General features: G+C 36.2%; 1 protein-coding gene across 1 annotated transcript in view; it reads left to right on the top strand.

The window, feature by feature from the left end:
• Window positions 1–19615, top strand: part of CDH7 (cadherin 7) — an 82758-nt gene that overhangs the window by 27115 nt on the left and 36028 nt on the right. Inside the window, exon 3 of the mRNA XM_054284834.1 lies at window positions 12389–12683. Coding sequence (XP_054140809.1) covers window positions 12389–12683 — 295 coding nt within the window. The remainder of the gene's footprint in view (window positions 1–12388; window positions 12684–19615) is intronic.

Genomic DNA, 19615 nt, shown 5'->3' on the forward strand with positions numbered 1-19615 from the left:
TTTTCCTCTAGTCTGCTGTAAAAGAGAGCGCTTTATTTGTCATTCAGTGTTTTGCCTTTACTTTTATATTTACTGCAGAGTTAGAAATGGGTCACAGCAGTTAATGGAAAGCATTAACAGAAATATTACGGTGTTTATCAAGCCAGACTCCAAAAGAGATTGTAAATGAAATGTAAACACACTAGCAACAGTAACCTGTGGTTTATGATTACAAATTAACCAAGAGATTATTTTGCTGTTTTTTACCTGAACTCGTTTTACAACACAAGTGTCTACATGAAGGTATCTAATACTCTCCACTTTATTTGGCCATGGTTTTTCATCTTACATTGTCATACTAGCAGGGAAATGATAATGCTTTACTATAGATATTCATTCCTGCTCTTTTCATATGCAACAATTCGCTCATTTTAAAATGCTATAGTAAAATTTTGTGTTTAAATTCTCTGTTACTGACTTTTCTCCTTGACCCACTGTCAGCTCTGGGCACTTGTGACTTTCTCCACAACATGCCTTCCAAGGTACTAATTATATCCAATGTGGGCATTGTGTCAAAATTCTAATTTTGCTCTTTGGGTCTAGGAGTAGTCCCATTGATTTTAGTGAGAAGATCTATGGATTAGTTTGTGAAAATGCTTTGGGAAATACCTGGATGGTGTGAAATATTTTATAACATATAACCAATTTGTTCATATGGAGAATTGTCAATTTAAATTGGACTATATATCTTCCTGAAAGTCAGCATCAAGTATTGCATTCAAACATACAGAATTTTATAAAGAAAGACAATAGGAATTTAGTTTTTTAAGAAGAAAACTCAATAACAAGCACTGTTACTCTGACATTTGTACTATCATTTTTGTTAAAAATTAAAATTTGTATTTAGACCAACATGTAAATTCTGTTTTGTTCTGACAAGTTCTTTAAATATTGATTAACAAGTCCATAGTTGTTCTAAGGAAATTAAAGATTAGTGAGTTACATTAGTGAGTTACTACATTTTTTCTGTATTGCAAGTCTTTAATCATTAAAATGATCAGATCATACTCTCTTATGTAGTCCAGTACATTATAAACTTCTCCAGACACTTAACCCTAGTTACTGACACTGCTTTACAGTTAGGTATTTTACCATTGCCTTCCAGTCTCTCAGTGTGTCAGCACTTCCAACTAACACACAAGGTAAGATTATGAGTCGATCTTTAGTATCATTAATCTTTTAAAAGCAAATTAAATGTGAGGAATTGATGCAACATAAAACCAAAACAAAAGCAAATGAAAAAAGCACTGCACCCTCTGGGTGTCTATTCCTTGGTACTAATGTTCTTTGGAAGCAGGTTCCTATGAGAAAAATCATTATCAACGAAGCAATGCTGCAAGCTATTTTGGATAGTTGAAGCAGAAAGAGGATAATCACTCTAAACTATAGATTAGTAGTTTGACAAAGAAGAGACAGTATGGGAGGTATAATTTCCAAGCTAAAATAAATGCATTCAGTATAAGTACATATCTCAGAAAATACTGTAATAGCAAATGAATTTTTGTTTGTAAATTTGGTATCATAGTCAAACAACAAGTGTGTATGATTATTTTTCCTGTGCAGTGCTGTTACAGATGATTCCATAGATTACTGAGTTAGAGATGAAAAAATAGATCCTCTAATGTGCTCTCATTTTCCATGGTTGAAATCCTAGTCCCATATTATTATGGCTGAGTAGAAAAAGCATTATGGGAGAAACAACTTTCCAATTACCGTATTTGTATTCTAATGTCTTATTTCTGTTTTCAAGGAGAGATAAAAAAGTAAAAGCATTAATTTTTCATTATTGAAGGTACATCAATTCTGTTACTGCTTTTCTTGTTTCATTTACTCTCTTTTCCTTCTTTCTGTGATATAAGGGACAGTGCATGCATGCATTGTCTGGTCATAATAACTAACTAACTTACTAAAAAAATTAACTGTACTGAAATAACTCACAGAAGTATGTACAGTGGTATAAGAAGGGAAAATATACATATTCCTATAAATTTATATATTTGTGCACCTATGTTTGTGTTTGGTTCCTGAAAAATACATGCTCAAGAAACAGTACTTCACTGTATGTGTGTTAATACTGTGCAAACGGAAATTATTGCACGTATAGTGAGGAAGTAATTTGAGAAGAAGAATGAGAGAAGTTTCTTGAAGGTTCTGTTTCTGCAAGCTGCTACACATACATAAACTTTTCAAACCCATGAACATCTGCTAGCCCAGAGATAATCTTCTATGAAGTATACCGAGAACTTTGGTATTTGTTTGCCATGCTACATTTTTAAAGCCTGAACACATTTGTAGAAGCCATATGTGGAGAAGGCAGGAAGGAAGAATCCTTGAAACAAGTTTATTATACTGCTGAAATAGAGTGTAGTGACTTTAAGGGAATTTTGTCTTATAGCTTCAGTGATTCTTGGCAACAAAATAAATCAAACCACCGGACCAGCAAATCCATCTCTTTAGTATACAACAGCAAGTTGTTTGGTGCACTATGAATAGATATGGATCATGTGGAAATGCTGTTGGCATGTATGGAAGTGAACTTAGGCCCTTCCCTGGAGAAGAAGCAAGACCCAAAATAGAACTAGTAAGAGCAAAGACTCAGAGTTTCGCTGCAGGGTTTTTTTCACATGATTTAATTGTATTAGGCAGTTGTATAAATGAGGTTTGAGTCATTAGTTTCTTTAAGCAAAAATTAAATCTATTTGCCTAAAACCAGCTGGTTTTATATAAAAAAGTAAGTCAGATGGTAAATCCATTCTATGTTGGTTTGTCAATGATGCTGATTTTTTTACTGATATGTTTAGAATGAGTACTCCTAGGAATAAATACTGATAGACTGAGAGTAGTGTGGGGAAGAAAACAAACATCACCACCACCACCGCCACCAAAAAAAAAAAAAAAAAAACAAGAGAAAACAACTGAACCAAAAACCCCACGCAATGCTGAATATTGAAAAGCTCTGTAAGGATTCCAATGTGCATGTTGTCTGCAAACAGTGTGGTTTGTTTCCATTCTAGGAAGCCGATTTCTGAAAAGTTTGAAGCATGAGGGGAAAGCAGGTCTCCTTATTTGCTCTTCTTGTTATGAATGTGTTATGTTATCTATAGGCTCTTGGTGGTGCTACAATACAGTATTGCTGTCCCCCCACCCCCAATAAATATTATGCAATTAGCACATGATGATGCACAGTATGCCCACCCCCAATAAATATTATGCAATTAGCGCATGATGATGCACAGTATGCAGATGGTTTTTACCTCCCAAAGCTGCCAAACTGTCTTTTTAAGAGAGTGAATGACAAACAGTCATTTTGGGGAGTGACATGTCATGATGATGGCCCATTAAAACTCCTCAAGAATACTCAGCCAGCTACATATGCCCACTCAGCTCCCTCCACAGCAGCAGCTGCTTCTGAGTTCCTCCTGTAGCTGCAGTAAACTTAATGGGCTGGCTGCACAATTCCCTGTCGCCACAGGGCATTTTGTGCTCTTATTAAAACTGGGGAGCGGAAAAGGCACAGATTTGTGACTACAGCAGCTGCAGAGACTGGAAAAGGACAGAAAAGGAAAGGGTACATGTGTGTGTATACACATGTGTACATGTACACACACACACTTAAATGTATGTATAGATATACAATCTCTGTCTATATAAAGACCTACATTATGTGAGTATACACAAGGAGAGAGAACGCTACAGACACAGTTGAGCATTATTAAGAGAAAAAAAATATCATAAAAGTGTGACATGGATGCTCTTATCACATCAAGTTTTCAGTATTTCCTATTAATTATTCAATTCACTAGCCTTTAGATGACAGTATCAGTAATTCCTAGGGGGACTATTCTTCTGAACTTTGTCTTCAACCTAGAAGCCTTGAGGGCTTACTTAGATGCTAACTGGAATATTATGAAGTGAAAGATTTAGAATTTTAGTACTTCTAATTTGAATTTTGTTTGAATAGTAGCCATCAAGGAAATGAAGTTTCACTGTTCCTTTTCCTCTTTAACCCCCATTTTCGAAAGGTTGGCAAAATTAAATATTCACTTCACTTCATGTGTCTGAGGTGATAAGATTATTATCCTCCTGAAACACTGATCTACCACTTAAAAGAATAAGGGCTGTATAAAGACTTTAACTAAACTCTGAAATTTTATTTGGAAACAATACAGAGGAAGGAGGGAATAGTAAAACCTAACTGCTTATTCCAAGTGTGATAATGGAAGAGTATAAGTAAATTAATACAAATTCTTACTATTTTAGTTTCTTAGGCAAGAAACATTCATTCTGTAACAGAAAAGGAGTTCAAAAACTGTATTAACAGCGGAATTAAGGATTGTTTGAGGATTGTTTTTCTAAAGAAAAATACCTAGTTCACTCACAGTTAGCTAACTGTTATAATACCCTCCCAGCCCATTAATCATGTTTATTTTGTTTTCTCCTCTGATCTCAGGACTTTGAAACCAATGGCAATTTAAATTTCAACTTCTTCCTTTTTTTTTTACCTCCTTTTTTTTTGTTTTTGTTTTTTTCTGTACACTTGGAGTAGTGATATTGCACATCCTCAGTAAAATGACACTTGACCAGTTTCAGGTAATAATTTTTTTGAATTGCTGTTGCATTAAGCAGTGTATGAAAAGAAGATGATGGTAAAGTTATATAACATTTCTCTGAAGTACTATTCTTGCACTTCAGATATATCCATGTTCACTTTGGCTTTTGGTTTGTGAATATTTTTACCCTTTATTTGTTTATTTATTTTTTTTTCCCCCTCTCTTTCTTGTTAAACATTTGTATTTATTTTGCGTCATCCTCTGCTTTCTTAAAAATGACTGGATACTTTGATTGTAGACAAAGCTTTATTCTCACTGGTTTTATATACTGTTGAGTTATGAAGGTCTTGAAGGTTCAAATTACACCAAATGTCATACATTTTGCCTGCAGGAGGACTATTGAGGAAAATCTGTGGGATGAAAACTGATACTTCCAAAGGGATGTACCTTGGTTTTACCTTGAATCTGAAATGTGTTCATTTGATAGGTAGTTTTTGATGACCTCATTGCATTTGTGGTGATCCTGGGCAGATATATATCTGCCTTGTGGTCCTTCATAGGACTCTAGTATTACCTGTGTCAAAACAAAATATGATTCAGAGGCAGTCTGAGTTCATGCAGTCTGCAGGGTCAGTGCTGAATGTGGAGAGATCTCTGAAATGTCCTGGACCTCAATTATCTCAGAAGTTCTTAGGTCTTTGGTCAGCTCTGAGCACTCCAGACACTGTTTTGGATATTTTAAATCAAGTCAGAAGAGAGGTCTTGTCTGGGCTGACCAGATTTTTAGCAACCCTGTCACCAACTCCTTGTGTTAGATAAATATAACGTGGTTATACTGTGGTCTGCAGCATGAGACCTTGTTGCATTCCCTTGTGACTGTCTCTGCACTTGCCTGACAAAGAGCAAGTCTGAAGGCAACAAAACAGTGCATGAAATTGCCAGTATGTCAACATGGCAAATTGTGCCACAGTGACGCCGTTGTCTGTGCTGGTTCCCCACTATGCTGACAACATTGCTGAGACACGGAAACTCTGGCAGCATTACAAGCAGATTCCTTCTGTTCAAACTCTAATTAAATGTGTTGGAGTTTTGGGTATAGCTGATTATATTGACTTGATCTCTTGTCCTCAGTATTATCTGTTGTGCTGAAAGCACAGAATGGAGACCAGCGTATTTCTTTCTGAGCCTAGGCTTATACTATAGTTTTACATAAATTAATAAAACCAAAAGCAAACAAAAGCCCTCCAGGAGCTCCTTTATCACTTTCTCAATGTTTCTTGGAGAATAGACTTTTATAAGAAAATCATTACCTACTGAATAATACTTTCACTGGTGCCTGGGTATAAAGTCAATTATATGAATCACAGGCCTTTGCTGACATCAATAAAATGTTGAGGAATCTTTTTCTTTCCCTCATGCCTTCCGTAATCAGACTGAAAGATAAATTTAAAACGATGTCTTAGGCTGTTGTTACTGAAATATGGTTTCAGTTTACAAGAATGATAGTTTCATGGCTCCCTCTGAAAACAATGATCCCATTAGTAGCTAATGGGTTTGTGAAGCCCTTAGACACTGCAGAAACATGGTATGTGTGCACATTAGATTTTAATGAAATGTTAACTACATCATCTAGGTTGAATTTTGAATATTAGTTATTATTTGCATTGAAATTGTTCCAAAGCACCAGCACTAAACCCTTAGTTATCCTGATAGTTAATAAATATATTGTTACATTAAAAGAAAAGAAAAAGAAAAGGAGGTAAAACCCCTATAAATATCTAGTACTTTATGAGTCATCACAAAACACATACTAATCTGAGGGGAAAAGGGATTTGAAAACTTTGTATGTGTAACCATAATAAATATTGACTTCAAGAAAATCTGAGAACGGCAGTTTTAAGAACCTGGCTGCTGTGATGACCAAAATTAATAAAGTGGAAAAATGGTGGTTTTGTTTCAAATCACCAGCTTTCTTTAGCCTTTTAGAAATTATATACTTAATCTTTATATACTCTTTTTAAGTCTTCCCAGAAGGATGAAGAGGAGAAGGTGGCATGAAGAAAAGTTTGTTCTTCCCACAATCTGGTCTCAGTTCTTTTGTGATAATAAATTGTGGTTATAAAATGGACAAGAAGATTGCTTCTAGTTTGGAGTTTTTTTCCTTTTTCATCGTTGTTTTTGATTCTTAGTGCCTCCTTGCATTTTGTGAGGAGGCAGGAATAAAGTCCTGACAGTTCCATATCACAAATAATGATGGATACTGGACAGGGCATGAGGAGGAGGCAGTTTTCATTCCTCTCCTCCCTTTCTAGTTACTTTCATAGAGAGAAAGGAAGGGGTGCAGACAAGGCAAATCCTCCTTGAGGAAACATTTCAGTTCTGCAAAGGTGAGCATATTTCCTTTGGTCTTAGAGAGCAATGAAGCTAGATTGTATTGAAGCATCTGATGTTTCTCCTGTCCATCTCTTTATCTCCATTGCTTCTGTCATTTTGCTAGTGTCAAAAAACCATCAGCTCCTCATGTTCTCCCTTCGATTTTCTTCTTCACCAATAATCTATAAATTCTGTAATGAATCATTAACCATGCTGGCACAGAGAGAAGCAAAAGCAAAGATAGATCTATAAGGAAGATAAATCAGAAAAGAGAGGCATATGAACATTGCACCTGCTTTAAAGGAGCCTGAACTGAAAATCAGAAAAAGAGCAAACCTCCCATTCAGACATACAAGAGATGAGTAGCGGCCAGATGAGCTGCTTTTAGTACTTTAAATGCTTTTAATACTTCAGTGCAATATCTCTGCTTACTCAGAAAAATTATTCTTCTTCTCTATTGGAAATACTGCTTTATTACTTTAATGGCAAGTGATACTAAAGGATATCATTTTTAGTTGTACAGATTTTAAAATAGGCAATATCTAGAAACTGTTGAGTATTGGGAATTTTGAAAAAAACCTTTTATTTAGATTTCCCTAGAATAATTACCAGCCTAAAAGTCCACATAGACATAAATGCATTAGGGGAGACACTGGAGTAAGCTATATTGTGTAGGGTCAAAAAAATCTGAGAAAAAATTTGGTTTATTAAAAGAGTTACGGTAATAACACCTTTGCTCTTTAGTGAAGCTGACTGTTTCCAGTTCTCACACATATCCAGCAAGTATTTTCTACAACTGAGAGCCTAAAGAGATTAAGTGCTTTTTTTAGCTTGAGTTCAGAGTCAACAATAAATTATCTTCTAAAGAACAAAAAAAAGTTCACTTTTTATGTACATTGTCCCTCTGCCTCAACAAGGCTTATGTGGCTTTTATTATTAGATCTGTTTGCTCTCTGCTAACCTTCCTAGCACATCAAAAGTTATCCTCCTGGTAAAAAGTACATCATCTCTCACTAGAGGATTGTTGCTTCCCTTTCCTGTTCTCATGTCCTCTTGTATATGCAGGGATAACCCAAATCCAGAACTCTTAGAATCTTCACGTTAAATATATGCAGTATGTAACAAAAAAAAGCTATAGGATCAGCATACAAGAATTGGATCATGACTCTTGTACTGAAAATAAGCCAAGTGGAAAGGCAAGGCAAACTGGAGAACCACAATCATGGATATTGTGTGGAGGTGGCAATGGATGAAATGGATTGGAAGCATACAACTGTCTCTATCATTCCTCTTTCTGAAAACAGGGTGTTTTATTTACAATACCTATGGCAAACTGATTCTGAAAGAGGAATTGTCTGGAATGACCCAGAATGGAACCAGATGAGATTTACGGAGTGAATCCTTGAATCCTCCATGTCTCGTGAAGCAACAATTTGAAAGTGACTTTGTCTTGAGCCTCTTTACTTCTAAAGTCATAGTCCCCATGTGCATATACAGATTGAACATAGTTCTGGCTCCTACCAGAATGGCCCTGTAGAAAGTGGGAGGAGTGAAAGACAAGCTGGCAGATGGCACAGCCAGAGATGCTTTGTGGAATCTTCCTGCAAAGTACTACTGTCTTGAGGATTTCTTGTTGCCAAATTAATAACAAGAATAAATAAAAATCCTAGGTCTTATTATTTAATGTATTTCTTCTACAAAAAAGGGTCAAAGAATACCTGAGCACAACAACAAAATAACAAAAAAAACCTGACAACAATTAAAAATGCACAAAATGTTTTCTAAAGCCAATGTTATATGGAAAATTGTACTTCTCACTTCCTACGATGTTAAATTAAGTGTCTGGAATCACAGGTAGTTTGCAGTCATGTTTGGTAGCAGCAGAGCTGTGAATATGATACAGGGCATCAGAATTCAAAGATTTTGTTCATAGTTGCAGAGCACTGATGCCTCTGCATTAATGACTTTGGAGATCACCGTATGGAAGAATTATGTTGTGTGAAACTGGAATATAGATTCTCTATATGAAAACTGAATCAAAATTCTCAATATTTTCAGCAAAGTACTTTTTTTCTTTTTTGCGTTGTTCTCTTGTACTGTACTTTTAAGTTTTCTCAGATCTCCTCTAAAAAGCATATAAAAGTGTTGAAAAAAATCTCTTTAGAGTGCTTTACACTGAATTGATTGTTGCATAGTGCCAAAGATAAACTAAATCTTGAGCTATATCACCTTCCTGGGGTTAAGTAGGTAGAGAATGGTACATTACTAATTTGAGCATGGGCCAGCACAGTTTTCAAATGCTTAGTAGAACAAAGTTTTAATAAAAGGTGCAAAGAAGTTTGCTGTTCCAGAGCCTTAACCTTGGAATAAAAAAAGGTCCTCAATAATCACTTTACTAATCCATGTGGTAGCAGTTTTCTTACCAAGGCATTGTTCCAAAAAGTGGCTTCTGCTCAGCATTTCACTCCAGGTCACCAGCCACTGTAGTGCAATCCATGAGGAGATTTATGGACCTCAAAGAGGAACTCCTTAAAGAACAATGTGTTGTTAATCAGTAACCCACTGAGTGAGCAAATGGGAAATGCTGAAGCTACAGTATTTCTCCTTTCCCTGGGATGTGAAAGTCTTGCTCAGTGCATCTTCAAGGATTTACTGGCCTCTCCCCCGAAGGTCTCTTTTTAATTTTTTTTCAAAGCAGTGCTGGTTAGTTATTTGGAATAGGGCTGGATGTAGATACAAGGTAAAAGGTAGGCTGTGCAGCCCTGCAGTTTGAGAGCACTGTGGTGTGCTGATGGGCTCAGCTCCAGCCCCATAGGACAGCACTGTGTTGCTCTCAGCAACTGAGATGTGGAAACTTTCCTTTCTCTGCTTGAAGAGATTTACTTGTACATCTCTAACGTTCAGAAAGCTGCTCTACCTGATGAAATGCTGGGTATGCTGGTGTCCTCTGCTTTTCTCTCATCCAGCATCCATCCTAAAGTATGCCAGAAAAGGTGGAACAGCCTTTACAGGGATAATGTGAGAGTCTCAGCCAACCCAGAAAGACCAGCAAGAATATGGGGTATGAAGAAAACAGAATTACTTAAGAAAGATAGAGGCATGGAATTCTTGTATCCCATAGCCTCAGTTCTTGTGAAATGAGTGCTGACATGAACAGCATGTCAGTCTGGACTGTAGGATTCTGGCTATGTAGGGAAACACAGACAGTTCCTCTGTAGCACATATGTACCCTGAAGCAGGTATTAGAGAAAGAAAGAGGAAGGAAAAAAAGGTCAAACTAAATCAAAGACAAGCTAGACAGATTCTTACTTGCACAGGCCACTGCTCCTCTGTAGGGAAGATGGATACTTCTTCCAGTCAAGTTTGAAAAAGCATTGAAAGTCCCAGCTGTCAGATGTGTGAGTTGAACAGAGGTATGGTTTGTTCAATAAACCCCAGCCACTGGGACTGAGGAATACTCAGTGCTGTGGATCTCAAAAGAGCCTGAATGTGAGATACATTTTACCGTGGCCTGCTCACGGTGTCAGCACGGTTTATTCCTGTGTGTGCAAAGAAGTTGGGCTTTAAATGTTCAGGGAACTCCACCAAAGAAATCTTAGGCTTGTTTAGGTGTCTCTGGATTTAGATAGCAGGAGAATTAGGGTAAATCGTATTTCAAAATAATGTAGCTAATCTGATTTAGATACCCTAGTTCTGTTTTTCTGATCCAGCCCAAAGCTCCGGATTCCATTTCTGTCTTAAAAGAGAGGAGTGCACTGTAATTGCATAAGTATGAGATGTCCAAACAGTGTAAGTGAAATAATGTGCAAAACAACAGGCAGCTTTTTATCCAGCTGAAAAATTCAAAACTGAGCATGAATACTTCCCTGCTGAAATAGGAAAATATTTTGCAGCTGTGCTAAGTCATGCCCAAGATAACAATTTTCTGCATGTATTTGGGAAGTGAATACTGTCACAGTGATACTCGTAACAGAGAGAAAAAAAAGTTAATGATGGAAATTGTGATGATGATGGTGATGACAATGGATGTGCCTCCAAACTCAAGATAACATGGAATTAGGGCAGGTACAAAGAAGATATGAGATAGAAAAACCCAAGCATATTTAACACTGTCTTCAGCTATTTACAAATTAATCCACTTTTAACAAGCAAGAAAGTACTTTAAATTTTACTGGAATTCTTTTCACTTGTACAGTATTAAATATATCATATGTGCATGTTACTATAACATGATATCCAGATCAATTACAGCCTTGATGCAAGTTTGAGAAGTATGTAATAGGTGTTTGAGTCTGTGTTCTGTAACAGGAAGATGAAAAAAAGCTAGAAAACCTGTGGAATCCTTCTCTGTAAGTTAAAATACCTTGAGTGATGAGGAAAAAAAAAATTTCTGTAAGCCTGTCTTGCCTTTCTAATGGGAGATAGATTTTGACCTGCTGAAGTGTGTTTCTTGTGTGCCTACTACAAGCAGTCCCAGGGAAACTGCACCTGGCTTTCCATGCTGTGTGCTTCCAAAAAGTGCCAGGACACCTTGGTCTTTCTCAGAGTCTGCATTTTTCTGTAATTAGATAATGAAAAGGAAGATATGGAAATGAAGAATTGAAGTTACAGGCCTATCAGATAGTAGTGAGCAATTTATCAACCAGCACATTTTACCTACTTTTATAGAATCATAGAATATGCTGAGCTGGAAGGGACCCATCAAGATGATCAAGTGCAACCCATGGCCTTGCACAGGAAACCACAAGAGTAACACCAAGTGCCTGAGAGCATTGTCCAAACATTTCTTGAACTCTGTCAGGCTTGGTGCTGTGACCACTTCCCTGGAGAGCCTGCTCCAGTGCCCAACCACCCTCTTATTGAAAAACTTGCCTGCTATCCAACCTAAACCTCCCCTAACTTAGCTTCATGCCATTCTCTTGAATTCTGTCTCTGGTCATGAGAGTGAAGAGATCAGTACCTGCTGCTTTTCCTCATGAAAAATATTTGACATATTTTACTGCTCTCTGCAGTAAACACTGAGAAAATGCATATATACACACAAGAACAAACACACACTGACATGAAGTTTTTACCACTATTTGTTTTAAGTCTCACCCTTCAGAAGTGAACAATGTGGTTAAATTCAGATAGGAGCGAAGTCAGGGTTACGATCATATGTGTGCATGTGTTTGCCTGTGTAAGAATCTGGCATGAGAAGAGTGAGATTTTTTGCAGGAAAGAATGAAGTTTTTGTGCTTAAAGGAGCAAATTTACAGATTATAATGGTCACACACATGCAGCGTGTGATAAACATTCAGCTTATATTTCCAGGAACAATAAAATTTCATGTACTACTGCTCAACACAGGAATTATTTTTTTTACATATCTCCATGCCACTGACTCTCTTGTAAGTTAATCTCATCTCTCATCAATTTTTCACCAGCTTCACTCTGATGTTGATAAAGGAGATGGTTCCATCAAATACATCTTGTCAGGCGAAGGGGCAAGTTCCATTTTCATTATTGATGAGAACACGGGGGATATTCATGCTACAAAGAGGCTGGACCGAGAGGAGCAGGCCTACTACACACTCCGAGCACAAGCTCTAGATAGGCTGACTAATAAACCCGTGGAGCCAGAGTCTGAGTTCGTCATTAAGATTCAGGACATCAATGACAATGAGCCAAAATTTCTGGATGGCCCCTACACTGCTGGAGTTCCTGAGATGTCTCCTGTGGGTAAGTGCAAAGTACACTGTTGGTGTTGTGGGAAATTTGTTCCTATTGCCTTTTTAAAAGTTTCATTATTTTTTACTGTTTCGCACTAAGCTACTTAATTATCTATGAGGCACCTGCAACAGTTAGATATTTCAAGACTAAACTGGAAATAACATGCTAGATTAAGTATTTACCCTTTCAAAAATGTTGTGAATCTCAAATAGCTATGCAAGGATTCAGATAACCATTTTATGGTGCATTTCTCATTCCAGGGCCCAGAGGCTTTGTTTTATCATTCCCATTAACAGTAATAGGTTTCACACCTATGTTACGGTACTCAGAGGTTGTAATTTATAATTTCATTCAGATAAGGTCTTTTCATAACCAGCTCCTCAAGTTCCTGATAGTGAATAGCATAATTTTTTTTAAAGTTTTGCACATTTTAGTAATAGTTTGTTGGATATTTCTTTCTTACACTGAAATTCCATTTTCTGGGGAATGTAGGCAAGCAGCAGGAACTGGGGTACAACTTGAGATAGTTCGAAGATCTACTGAAATCAGAGAAGAATGGGTCTTAGAGGCTTCAGACCCTTTGCTGGAAACTAAGAACCGCTGATTTTTCCTGAATTTGAATTAGGGAAGAATTTCAAAATCAAATCCACTCTCTCTTCCTTATAAAGTGACCAAATGCTCATCCATTGTCAGGTGCCGCTGTTCCTTTGAAAGCTGACTCTTTCAGACCAGATTAAGGCTTAGCCCAGAGATGTTTCAGTAAATGTCACTTTAAGATGAAATCATAAATGCAAGCACAAAAAAACCTGACCAATCAAACAAACAAAAACAAAAAGAAAAAAAGAAAAACAAAACAAGCCAACTCTACTTTACTACAAGTATGTGTATGGGAAGGCCCACTTCCACCTGAGAGATTTCTGTGCTGATTGAAATAGATTTTCTTCGTTTAACTGATTTTAAACCATATTAAAATGTAGTACTCTTACAGTATGGCTGGACATAAAATTTGCTATAGTTTCCTCAGTATGATCTCCTGTGTTTTTGAATGTTAAACAATGCATCTAAATTGGAGCTAGAGAGAAAAAAATCTTCCCTACCTAAGTGCCCTGCAGCAATCAGTTGCAAACATTGCTTATATATTTGAAACTCAGCTTAGTCAATAGAAGATAGGTAAAACATTGTTAATGAGTTTTCCATAAATTTATTTTCCTAAGTAATGAGCATAGACACTATTTCTCACTGATACTTGGCATTTGCTCATTGTCACTTGAGCACTATGTGGATGGCTGAAGAGGCAGTACTAGCCTTGGAAGAAAGACACCACAGCTTTTGCACAGTAACAGGGAGGAGATGAAGTTGTGATATGATGCTAGGAACTTTTTACTTCTGAACTTTGAAAAAATCTGGACAAGAGATAATCTAAGAGTGTAAAACCTAAATAATACACCTGAAAAATATGTTGTATTAAAATAAATTTGGTTTTTTCTTAATTAAGATGCTCTTTTACTTTAGAATAAGATTATTTAAGAAAGGTATAGCATGCAGCAACTATTAGAATTTTTTTCACTTTTGTCTTATGACCTGAAAAGAAATTATCTCCATATTTCACTTTTGCATTTCTCACCCCTGTCTTTTCTTGCACTGGCATATTGATGTACAGACAACTTCTACAGATATATGAGGTTTACTTACACCTACAAATCCCTGCCTCTACTCCTACCTATGCTCCATTTGTTTCAAAAATATATTGGAAATCAATCTGTGGGGAGTGCACAGTGTGCAGTGGAGAACATAAGGACAATTTTTCAAAATGAGGTGCTTTGCATATTTTGTTGAATCTTTAAATCATAAAGGAGTAAAAGATATTTTCTCCCACATGGACTGTGCAACACCAAATGTATTTTCAATTCAGGTAAGTATAATGCCAAGTTATTAACTGAGACTAGTGCACTCTCTGAAGTTTGTGTCAACTAAGGGTGGTTTCAGATTCATGAACTTCCTGAAACTGCACATTTTAAACATCTTCATGGTTAGTATCACACACCTAGCAAATACTGCATTGTTACAGAGTTAAGGATTAGCATGAAATTCCTTTGTCACACTTTGTCGCACTTTGTCGCACTTTGTCGCATTTTGCCTTACATAGATACAGCAATTCATACTTTATTCATATAACATAATTTTTAATTAATCACCTAGAGCATCCATGAAATATTAAGGAGATACAAAGTATCTCTCTCCTATTTTGTTTAAAATTGTATCCATGACAAGGATTTTTAATTGGGTATTAAAGGAAATGAAAGAGATCACAGGATTATAAACCCAAATTAACTATAAAGCTAGGAATACTATAACCTTTAACCTACAGACTGGTTATGCAAGTATAATTGTTCTGTATTTTATTTGACAAATATTTTTGGACATTATCTAAGGCTAATTGAAGTCAATCTCTTCTTTGATTTGAAATGACTTCAGGTCAGGTTTAAATTATATTTGGGTCAGGCCCAATTATATTGATTATCCTGAACAAAGTAAATATCTTGATGGCTTATGAATCTATTCGTGGCAAAACCCCCAAAGATATGGCTTATCTGAAAATCATAAGGATTTGTTTTTGTCATGTTTTTTTGAAGTGTGTCTGATACTTAAAAAACTGAGTAGCATTATATTTCAAACAAAAGGATACTGATCTGTTTGAGTTATAACCGAGGGAAGTAGGGATGAGAATTCCAATGCCCAACATAGTTTTGTTTTGTTTAATCTTCTTTGCTCCAGCCATATCAACAGCTTTGCTTGTTACCCAGCACAACAAATATCTCTCTTGCCATTTATTACCCCTGACTGTGATGGGTAGAAATGTCTGATTTATACAACAACGTAAAGCACGCAAAAGCACTGTATCAGGCTTATATCCTTGATACAGTGTGTAGTGGGCTTTGAGAACCTGCATGAAGTGTCTCTCCAGGCACAAGCCACCTCTCCTTCCCTTTGTCTGACCTTGCTGATTATCTGAGACCATTCTTGAGATTTTTCTCCGAGTGAAGGCAACATAACGAGGCTGTGGGAGGGGAGGGAGGAGCTGAAGAGGGTTCTGACTCTCCCCTTTCACACTCCTGGAGGGGAAAGGCTGTGGAAGCATTGCTGCATCAGCTGTGGGTGAGACCTGGTGGTGGAAGCATAGAAATACCAGAAGGAACCAAGCAGAACCCGTCTGGATTGTTGTACATAAGGATCATGCAGAAATTCTGGATAACTTGATAGTAAAGGTGTTTAATGTTTTTAGTAGCATCTGATACCACGTAGAGATGTGATGCCATCATGGAATGGTTTTGTGTGTTAGACATAGTGAACATCATTAATTGATATAAATTAATACTTTTAATAACTGACTGCCTTAAAGGTCTATTTTCAATTTGTTTATGTGGCTACGATTCAATTGATAAGAGTTTGTGCAGTTTAAAAATTATGCATTTGGTAAATTATTCTAGTTTTAGAAACCAGTTTTATTTTGAATGATCTCACCAATATTAAAACAGAAGTCAGAGAATCATTTCTCATAAAACATTATTTCAAAATTTGCATAAAATATCCTGCAAGTTACTTGCAAGCTTTCTAAAAAGCTCTGTAGAGGTTTCTAAAATAATGCACTTAGAGATTCAAAATGGATCCATTTCATTTCCCAATGGAAATTGAGTTGAAGGATCTCCAACTCAATTTTCACCAACCAGTTTAGCATTTTCTCTTCCTGTCACAGAAAAGGTTAATCTCTGCAGTGTCAGGAACATTGTTGAGCCTTGACTTGGCTAAATTTAAGTACAAATAGCATTCTAAATATGAGATCCTCTCTGCAAATATCCTCCCATCCTTTTACTTTAAAATCAGAGTTAATAGGTCAAGTTCTGAGATTACTGTAATTTAGTAATCTCTATCAATATCTAGTAAAAAGTATGTTACAAATTATCTTAAAAAATATTGAAAATAAAACCAGGAATCTGTACCAGTCACACAGAATTAAGTCTGTAACTACTATCAAGAAAAGAATTGTGTGGAGCATTTTAATAAGCAGCACAGATTTTTTTCTCAGTATTTGCTACAATTGTTGAAAAGGTTTATGATGTTGCTACATGTAGAATTCCTTTTAATCAACTGATATCCAAGTTTTGTTAAAAAGACATAACTGTAGAGAAAATTTTTTTTTGAGGAATCCATACTTACAAAAGAAAGCTATTTTTAAAATAAATAACTCATGCTTATTTTTTTAACTCATACAAAATACACAAATATTTTGTAAGTAATATCTCTAACTAATAGTTTAAGTTATAGTTGCAAAGCCACAGTTGATATTAAGACACTAATGAAAGTTGGGGGCAGGGTCAGTGTCCTGTCTACACTTGCACTCCAGGGCTCTGAACAAATTGACTAAATTAGATCTACTGGAACACTCATTTTGTTGGGTGGAGTAAAGGTGTGGTACCATTTGTTGACTGTCCCTGTTACCTGTCAGTCCTAGCCTTGGATGCAGGTATGGCAGCTGATTGTCTCTGCTGGAGGGTGAGGCAAAGCATCCACAGACTCAAGGAAGACAATTTAAGTGCAGGATCACAAACTCTTCTAAGGTGATGTACTTAGAACTACAATGCTACTACCCATTCTCCCTCACTTCTAAATTTATTTACTATCCATAAGTATCCCCAAAACTTTATGATTTGGGTTTTTTTTAAAAGGGAAGTAAGTATTTTAGTTTGACATCAATCCGTTGCAGAAAGATTAGAACAGCAGTACATGGCAGTTATCCTACTCTGAAGGAATTCCTGTTCTTCAAGAGCAATCTGCTTCTTCTGGAAAAGATCTCTGGAAATCCACAAATACAGATCTTTCAGTGCATTTGTTTCCTTGGAACAGATTTCCTACACATAGGACTTTTCACATAATTAGAATACCTTCTGTTATCTTGCATATTCTTGAAAAAAATGGTGTGCAGAAATCCCCCTCTCAGCATAGGGCTTCAAAAGCTTTTTTTTTTTTTTTTTTTTTTTTTTTTTTTTTTTTTTTTGGTGTGTGTGCAATTAACAAAGAAATGACGACAATATAATGGGTTTTAGTTTTAGATCTTTCCCCCACTGATGTTTAGAAGTTGTTGATTAGCACAGAGGGACTGGAATAGTACCATTGCTTTTTAGTTACTGATTACATTTAAATGGAATTATCACAGAAAGATTTGATGTTAGAATTTCTACTTAAAACCCACCCTTTTCTGAAGGATTCATATGTTTTAGGAGAGACACAATCAAATTCAGATAATGACTTTATTCATTTCCTGAAATGTAGAGGATTTGTTTGCTGCATCAATGGATTTTTACAGCAAACAAGCACTTCTAAACTTGCAGTATTTTGAAAATGTCTGTGCTGAGATTGCAGAGCTTGTAATTTCTTTGATCTTGTATTGGTCTGGGGCCCTTGAAAGCAGCAAGAGCAAGGGGAAAGACAAAACTGTGTGAGAGGTTTATAAGCACTTTTGCCAATATTTGCAGACATTGTAAGCTTCATTGGCAGGGCTTAGTGACTTTGTAAATGTGGTAAGCCTGGCTTTCACAAAGAACACAGGATGTCAAACAGTCATTACTATACCCTTGTTCTCAAAAGCTGGATAGAATTTGGCAAGTTTAAAATAGGTCCCTGTATGAAATTACATCATAAAGTAATCTGTAAAATCACTTTGACATAGTGAATCAAAGCTCTTAGTTACTGGTGAACAGAAAATGGATGTATTTTTAGGTTCCAAAACTGATAAAAGACTTGATGAATTAACTAGCAATCTTCTTTTTAAAATTTCTATCTACTTAATAGTTGCATGTGAAATTTCAGGTTGGGAAGAACCTTTTCCCTGTCCAAAAATATTAGACCGGTCACAAGACAGAAAAATTGCATTTAAATGGAATTGCAACCCTACTACTTTGTCATGGATACTTCGGGAATAGAGATCAGGAATGTTGGCTAATTAGGCCATAACCCCAATAAATTTGTTTTATGAATGATCATTTCTGGTCAGAATTCTTTCAAGCAGGACCCATCCTTTGCAGTCTGTTCCATTTTATGGAGGGCTGCACTTAATCCTTGCTCCAAAGTTTGAGTCCTAGGTTCCATTTATGATGTCCTACTTAACTCAGAATGGAAAAGATGAGGAAAATGGATGAGTGATATACTATAAAAGATAAAAAGAATTTCAGAGCTTTCTCCCATTTCCTGAACATTCCAAGTAAAACTGACCAGAATACTATTTATGTTAAGTTCAACGTGGACACTTGCTATTGCAGTTTATTCTTAAAAAGTCATTTCAAGGATTGCTGGTTTCATTTTCAGATGTCAAAAGCTTGTCCTTTCAGAAAATGAACATTGTGTTTAAAAAATGCTTCTCTCTAATTGTGTGAATAAATAAAGTCTATGAAGCAATCTGATCCTCTCTTGAAGATTTTTACTGAGCATCTGCCAAATTGATACAATACTAATTTGCAGTCTCACCTCCAAATAGGTCCCTGTGCTGTTCAATGGAAGGTCTGAATGTTACAGACAATCTGCCAGTGAGAAAAAATAATCTTTTCTGTCTATCAAAGGATGGTGACCATGGCCAAGGCCCTGGGTCCAAGTGTTATTTTATTCTGCTCTCAGCATACACCATGAAAGCTGTTGTCTAGAACAAAACAAATGGGAACTGACATGGAGAACATAATGAATAGGAGATGGATGCAGAATGAGATCCTCACAAAACATAACCTTCTTGTTAGCCAGTTAGAAATTTTTCTTTCTTATTTCTGTTAAAATAGAGACATTTTTTGCTTGAGGAATCTTTACACAATAAATAACCACCACAACTGATATTGCAGATATATTGAAGGAAATCAGTATTGCAAATTATTGAGTGAAATTATTGCTTTTTAAAGGAA

The sequence above is a fragment of the Melozone crissalis genome, unplaced genomic scaffold (assembly GCF_028551555.1).
Source record: "Melozone crissalis strain CALT ecotype California unplaced genomic scaffold, PUWL_Pcris_2 ptg000042l_1, whole genome shotgun sequence".
Classification (NCBI taxonomy): domain Eukaryota; kingdom Metazoa; phylum Chordata; class Aves; order Passeriformes; family Passerellidae; genus Melozone; species Melozone crissalis.